This window comes from Labrus mixtus, chromosome 2, assembly GCF_963584025.1.
Source record: "Labrus mixtus chromosome 2, fLabMix1.1, whole genome shotgun sequence".
NCBI classification, from domain to species: Eukaryota; Metazoa; Chordata; class Actinopteri; order Labriformes; family Labridae; genus Labrus; species Labrus mixtus.
In genome coordinates, this window is record NC_083613.1 from 35,332,937 (window position 1) to 35,340,436 (window position 7,500).

Consider the following 7,500-nt stretch of genomic DNA (forward strand, 5'->3'; position numbering starts at 1 on the left):
ATGGAAACACAACACACACGCTCAATGACTGAATGACAGCTTATATGAAGACTCTGAAACTGAAGAACTGGAGACTTTTTTAAGTAAGCTAACAAACTTAGCCGCTACGTCTCTTTGCTTCACGCTGATTGGACGAGGAGAAGCTGACTCACCTGAGATTTGGTGGTTGGCGAGGACGAGGGTCGAACTGGACGTCCGTTCTCCACGGTGTCAACATCGGCCTCCTTGGTGTCGATCTGAGACAGACACAAAGAGTGAGACACTTAGAGTGAGACACAGAGTGAGAGAGACACACAGAGTGAGACAGACACACAGAGTGAGACAGACACAAAGAGTGAGAGAGACACAGAGTGAGACAGACACAAAGAGTGAGATACGCAGAGTGAGACAGACACAGAGTGAGAGAGACACACAGAGTGAGACAGACACACAGAGTGAGAGAGACACACAGAGTGAGACAGACACAAAGAGTGAGATACGCAGAGTGAGACAGACACCCAGAGTGAGGCAGACACACAGAGTGAGAGAGACACACAGAGTGAGACAGACACAAAGAGTGAGATACGCAGAGTGAGACATACATGCAGAGTGAGACACGTAGAGTGAGACAAACACAGAGTGAGACACAGAGTGAGACAGAAATGTAGAGTGAGACACAGAGTGAGACAGACATGCAGAGTGATGTAGAAATGTAGAGTGAGACAGACACACAGAGTGAGATACGCAGAGTGAGACAGACATGCAGAGTGAGACACGTATAGTGAGACAGACACAGAGTGAGACAGAAATGTAGAGTGAGACACAGAGTGAGACAGACACTCAGAGTGAGACAGAAATGTAGAGTGAGACAGACACGCAGAGTGAGACAGAAATGTAGAGTGAGACACAGAGTGAGACAGATACTCAGAGTGAGACAGAAATGTAGAGTGAGACAGACACACAGAGTGAGACAGACACGCAGAGTGAGACAGAAATGTAGAGTGAGACAGACACACAGAGTGAGACACGTAGAGTGAGACGGGCACAGAATGAGACAGGCGCAGAGTGATACACAGAGAGAGAGTGAGACAGACATGTATCGTGAGACACATAGAGTAAGACAGACAGACACGTAGAGTGAGACAGACACGTAGAGTGAGACAGACACACAGAGTGAGACACGTTAAAGAACAACGTGAACCTGTCTCACTGATCGTTGTCAAACTCTTGGCGATGTTTACCTTGTAGTTGTGAGCGCTGAGGTACTTAAAGTGTCCGAAGCAGACGTGAGACAGACACACCACGATGGTGACGATCAGAACCACCAGCGTGAACATGGACGTCGGCGTCTCAAAACCTGACAACACATTAGCATTAGTTAGCATTCAGCTAGAAGTCATTGTGTTACTCATACAAACAAGGTTAACCTGTTGTTACAAAACAACACCAGTTTGATACCATGGCAACAAACATAAGGTCCTTTAGAGACTGACTTACTGCAGGAGACAGACTCTAGTGGACACTGGAGGAACTGCAGCTGTAAAGTTTCTGATGTGTCCGACACCACATGAATGCACCATTTGTCAGGACTTGTCTCGACTGACTTTAACTCATCGTGCTTTAACTTCTTTAAACAGAGAACATTTGTACTTAATTATAAGTTGTCTCAGCAGGTTTAACTTTTTAAGACTCGCCAATGACAGTGATGAAGCAGAAAAGGTGTTTCATTGGCCAGTTTGTGCAGCAGGGGGCGGGGCTTACCTGTCCGTACAGTGGAGAAGAAGAGCAGCCAGAAGAGGCATAGGATGGGTGCAGCCACCACCTGAGTGACGGCTCCCGAGTGGATCTTCTTGTCCAGTTTGGAGGGCAGGTAGGCGTAGTACATGTTGTATCTGTCCACCAGGTGTTTGAGCAGCATGTACATCAGACCTGCAGGAGGACAGGTGAGTCAGCCAATCATATCGGATCAGGGAAGTCATGACTCAGCGGTTTGACTCGATGGGACTGACTTCTGACTTCTTGATATTTTTACCATGTTGGTGTTCTGATTGCGTATGAATGATAGAGTAGAAGGAGCAGTGCATTATGGGATGTTGTGTGATGAGACTGACCGAAGGGGACGATGATGGGGCAGGTGATGCTGTACGCCATGACCACGGTGAACACGTTCATCATCCAGGCGTACGCCGCTCCAAACTGAAACTCGTAGGCCTGGTGCTGCAGAGACCAGAGACAAGTTTTGAGACAGGAAACAGACACAGCAGCGCCCCCAAGAGGCTGTAATGCTCATCACACATCATTTAGAGACTCAAATCAAAGTTTTAAATGCTACTGTCAGTGTCGGTCCTCACCCTCTTGACGTTGCGGCGGTCAGCGGCAGAGCGAGCCAGGCACAGGCGGATCATGTACATGAGCAGACCGGGGATCCTCAGCAGGTCCATGGCGTTCCCGATGAAAGCTGAGGCGATGACGTAGTTCACAAAGAACGCTCCGTTATCTGGCAGGAAGACACACCTGAAGGAGACACAGCGCTGCACGGTAAAAATGATATTCTTAAATATTTGATCAGTGAGGGATCCAATGTGTCCAATACTCACTCAAACCGGACTGTAGCATCATCCAAGAACTTCTTATCAAAGAGCCAACGGAAGAAAACATCCAGGCTGGAAGAAACAGGACAAGTCGGTGAGGACAACAGAGGTCAAAGGTCACTCTGAAATTTAGAGTGGATATGTTTTGTTACCTGCTGAGCCCGAGAGACGGCAGCAGCAGAACCATGAAGATCAGAAAGGTGTAACATTTATGCATGGTCGTCCTGTTCTCTCCTGACCTGAGGGCCCACAAGAACGGACAAATCAAGGTCAAACGGGGGTCAAATCAAGGTCAAACAGACATAAATGAAGGGTTAAATTTAGGCCACACCCAGGTGAAATATCCGGACTCAAATCAAGATCAAATCAAAGTTTAAACCAGATAAAGCATGTGTTAAATCAAGGGTTAAATCAGAATCAAAGCTGGGTGAAATTCAAGATATGTGAAGATCCAATCAGGGGTCAAACAAAGGTCATATCAGGGCAGGTTTAGGGTTAGATTAGGGTGACCCAGGGTCCAAATCAGGTGTGACTGAAATCAGGTTAAATCAGGATCAAATAAGAGTTAAACCAGGGGTCATAATAAGGTTGGAACTTTAGGGGTTATTATTGGGTAAAAATCAGGGGTCAAATAAACATCAAATCAGGGCATTTCAGGGTCAAATCAGAGGAAACCAGGCCCTATGTAAGGTCAAACAAAAATCAAAAACGGTCGGAACCAGTATAAATCTTAGGTATAATCATGGGTTAAGTCACGATAAGATCAGATCCAATTTGGGGTTAAATTAGGGTCAAACTGGGGTCAAATCGAGGTTTAAACAGGATGAAGCCAGGATTGAATCAGAGTGACAGCAAGGTTAAATGTAGGTCATACCAAATGTAGGTAATGGGGTTGAAATCAGTCTAAAATCAGGACTCTTCAGGAACAAAGGAAGGTCAAGCTGGGGTCAAAACAAGGTTAAAACATGACGTAGGACGATTACTGATTTATAGTGCTGAGGTTTTATTGTTAGTTTGTTACGTTGTGTTGTTATTTTCCCTGAAAACTGTTTAGGTGAAATCATTCTCAGTTTAAATAATAACAGTTTAAATTATGTAATCCTGACTCTCATTGGTCGACCTGTCGGCGTTTGACACAGCAGCAGGGTTACCTGGTCCAATGAGCCTCGAAGAAGGCGGAGTAATAAACGATGGTCGGGAGCAGAGAGGAGAAAGCCCAGAGCAGCAGAGTGGGGAAGAACTGAGTGACGATCGGATTCTGTACACAACAAACAAACAAACAGGGTCAGAGGTCAGTGTCAAACAGTCCCCGTCCCTCTGCTAAAGGGTCAAACAGTCCCCGTCCCTCCTGGAGATCTGCTAAAGGGTCAAACAGTCCCCGTCCCTCTGCTAAAGGGTCAAACAGTCCCCGTCCCTCCTGGAGATCTGCTAAAGGTGGTTTCTTACGTTGAGATACTCTACGGGTTTGGTGACGTTGAACTTGTCCATGGTGGAGATGATGATGGCGGGCGTGGTGAGGAAGAAGAGCAGCAGGAACAGGATGCAGTTAATGATGAAACAGCGGATCCACCAGGAGATCCCGCCCAGAGACAGGTGCTCCCTGCAGGAGGAAACCAGGACACATCAGCTGAGTCTGACGGCTGTGTTTGTTTTGTGTATGCTGGGGTCATCGGTGGTCGGAACTTAAGGACATACCAGCGTACGTTCTGCGGGTCGGGCGCGTACGAAACGCTCCACTTGTGAACATGAAGAGACTCGCTGAACTGAGAGGATCGTGGCTCCATCCGACACCGACAGCCCTGAACCTGACACGCGTTGAAGTCCTTCAAAATACTGTGAAAACAGGGAGGCGGGGTCAGGGACAGGAGGCGGAGTCAGATAAAGGAGTTGGAGTCAGAGATAGGAGGCGGAGTCAGAAAAAGGAGGTGGAGTCAGAGATAGGAGGTGGAGTCAGATATAGGAGGCGGTGTCAGAGAGGGAAGGCGGAGTCAGATATGGGAGGTGGGGTCAGAGAAAGGAGGCGGGGTCAGAGATGGGAGGCGGGATCAGAGAAAGGACAAATCAGATTTTCATTAAGACCAATATATTTCCACAGAACACATTTCTTTTTTAATTGGTGGGGGGGATTAGGTAGGGAGAGGGTTATTCTCATAAAATGGGCGTGGTCACAGTGTAGGGCGGTATCGTAGAGAGGGCGGGGTCGGGTTGTGTCTTACATGGCGGTCATAGCCTCGTTCTGGAAGGTGACGAAGGCCATGCCGAGCGGTTTGGTGTGGACCTTCTCCTTCTCCTTCCTGTACTCCTCCTTCAGTTTGGACTCCCTCTTGGTGTAGTAGCTGACCGCCTCCTCCTGCAGGACGAAAGAACGCAGCTGAGTTCATGCTAACATGCTAGCAAGCTAACTAACAGATAAGACTAAATGCCAGCTCTCCGAGGGGATGTCAGACCACCAAAGTGATCAGGCTTAAACATAAAGGAACCACCATTTTTTAACAACCTATGAAATAAAAATGTGATTATGTGTGAACAGAGCATTAGCGTTAGCATTAGCATCACCTCCTCACAGCCGGTGATGGCGCAGCAGCAGAGGTGTCCGCAGGGTTTGGGGTTGATCATTGTGGGAACGTGTTCCTTCGCCATCAGGTCGGTGAAAAACTTCTTGCTGCGCTCCGTCTTCTTCCTGACACACACACACACACACACACACACACACACACACACACACACACACACACACACACACACACACACACACACACACACACACACACACACACACACACACACACACACACACACACACACACACACACACACACACACACACACACACACACACACAGGTGTGAGCTCATATCTATGAACCTGGAGAACTACCAGTGGGTCAAAACAGAACCTCAGGACCTTTCAGGATCAGGAGGGCTACAGATTCTAAACTCCTCCCAGGAGCTGTACTGTGTGTATCCCAGCATGCACTGGGGCTCTGTGTCTCACCTCTCGCCGTTCAGAGCCATCAGTTTGGCCACGTTGTAGCAGATCCGAGCCTCCAACACCGTGCAGTTCTCATACGCCTGTCTGAAGAAGAAAAGACACAAAAAGAAACTTTAGGACTAAAACAAATCTTCAACAGAAACCTTCAGTTTTAACGTTCGACTTTCCATAAAGTCTGTCAGTCTCCTCTACCTCTGTACGGTGGCCCTGAAGGTCAGCCCAAAACATAAATCTTAAAACATAAATTCTGGTTCCGAGACGACTTCTGTGAACTTACTCAAAGTGCTGTTTGATCTGAGTCTCCTCGGCGTACTTAGAGATGCCGTTAATGAACAAAGTGCGCTTCACCTGCAAGACACAAAACTGGGATTAAAAACCAAGAGACAGCAAAGAAGAAGAAACACAAGAAGAGAGTCGGAGTGATTCTTTAGTGTTGGGTTCAAACATTCTCATTTCTAAGTGATCCTCTTTTTAAATAGAGTCGTCTGCTCGTTATGGTCCTACCAGGTCGTCCTCCTTGTAATGCATCTTAGACGTGTGTCTCCTCATGCTGTAGACGGTCAGGAGCAGATACATGAAGGCGAACACTGTGTGCAGCCACAGCAGGTTCGTCCTGAACACAGACAATTCAACATCAAGTCAAAGCTTTCATAAAATCATCAACTTTAATAATGAACTTCACTGTTTGCTGAAACCAATCACATCAATCCATCTGGGACTCACCCAGACTTCAGGTTGGCTATCGTAGTGCGTCCGAAGCTGTAGGCGTTGTTTTCTGAAGAAAACAAACAAACAAAGAACATCAGCTGTCAGAGAGAAGTACTGTGTGTGTATGAAATGTTGGACATGTTTAGATTTAGAAGAAGGGAAATCACTGACAAAACATCTGATCCACTAAAACTAATCATGATCAGAGCTCACTCCACTCAGAGGAAAGCAAACACAGGAAGTCATGGAGGATTCTCATTCTCAGAAACTTTACACACTGAATGACTTCAGATCAGAGGGAGGAGTTACAGCTGCAGCTCTGCACGTCATCAAGTATTAAATTGAGTTTATTCAGGGGATGGTGTGGTGGTGGAACTGATTACAGCTGATCCCTGATCTGTTCAGGTCCCCCCCCCACGGTTCAGGCCGCACGTGAAATCTCTGAACAGAGCGTCACGCTATGTTTAAGGACGTTTTTTCAAGAGGTCATCAGCCAAAACCTGACACTAATCAAGTGGAGTCAGAACAACAGAGTAAGCCGAGATGGGAAACACGATGTTCACTCCAAGGTCTGATATGCATTCAACTTTAAAGTCAGTCTGAAAGTCAGTCTGGTGTGTGATTGGATGACTCCGATCTTAAGAACAAACACTATGGGAGGTAGAGCCTTCAGTTATCAGGCCTGCTCGTGGTACCTACAGTCTCTAAATGTACTATGGGAGGTAGAGCCTTCAGTTATCAGGCCTGCTCGTGGTACCTACAGTCTCTAAATGTACTATGGGAGGTAGAGCCTTCAGTTATCAGGCCTGTTTGTGGTACGGTCTCTAAATGTACTATGGGAGGTAGAGCCTTCAGTTATCAGGCCTGCTCGTGGTACCTACAGTCTCTAAATGTACTATGGGAGGTAGAGCCTTCAGTTATCAGGCCTGCTCGTGGTACAGTCTCTAAATGTACTATGGGAGGTAGAGCCTTCAGTTATCAGGCCTGCTCGTGGTACCTACAGTCTCTAAATGTACTATGGGAGGTAGAGTCTTCAGTTATCAGGCCTGCTCGTGGTACCTACAGTCTCTAAATGTACTATGGGAGGTAGAGCCTTCAGTTATCAGGCCTGCTCGTGGTACGGTCTCTAAATGTACTATAGGAGGTAGAGCCTTCAGTTATCAGACCTGCTCGTGGTACGGTCTCTAAATGTACTATGGGAGGTAGAGCCTTCAGTTATCAGACCTGCTCG

The 7,500-nt window shown here is 47.1% G+C and overlaps 1 protein-coding gene across 5 annotated transcripts in view; it reads right to left on the reverse strand.

Moving 5' to 3' along the window:
• Positions 1-7,500, reverse strand: part of LOC132993703 (CSC1-like protein 2) — a 41,576-nt gene that overhangs the window by 3,626 nt on the left and 30,450 nt on the right. For all 5 annotated transcript variants that reach the window (XM_061063698.1, XM_061063715.1, XM_061063688.1 and 2 more), the window contains 16 exons: positions 6,285-6,336; positions 6,066-6,174; positions 5,839-5,909; positions 5,565-5,645; positions 5,127-5,250; positions 4,787-4,920; positions 4,266-4,403; positions 4,017-4,170; positions 3,722-3,828; positions 2,723-2,809; positions 2,577-2,642; positions 2,331-2,493; positions 2,091-2,196; positions 1,741-1,908; positions 1,221-1,336; positions 153-236 (listed from right to left, as the gene is read on the reverse strand). In XM_061063698.1, the coding sequence (XP_060919681.1) occupies positions 153-236; positions 1,221-1,336; positions 1,741-1,908; positions 2,091-2,196; positions 2,331-2,493; positions 2,577-2,642; positions 2,723-2,809; positions 3,722-3,828; positions 4,017-4,170; positions 4,266-4,403; positions 4,787-4,920; positions 5,127-5,250; positions 5,565-5,645; positions 5,839-5,909; positions 6,066-6,174; positions 6,285-6,336 (1,760 nt within the window). The remainder of the gene's footprint in view (positions 1-152; positions 237-1,220; positions 1,337-1,740; positions 1,909-2,090; positions 2,197-2,330; positions 2,494-2,576; positions 2,643-2,722; positions 2,810-3,721; positions 3,829-4,016; positions 4,171-4,265; positions 4,404-4,786; positions 4,921-5,126; positions 5,251-5,564; positions 5,646-5,838; positions 5,910-6,065; positions 6,175-6,284; positions 6,337-7,500) is intronic.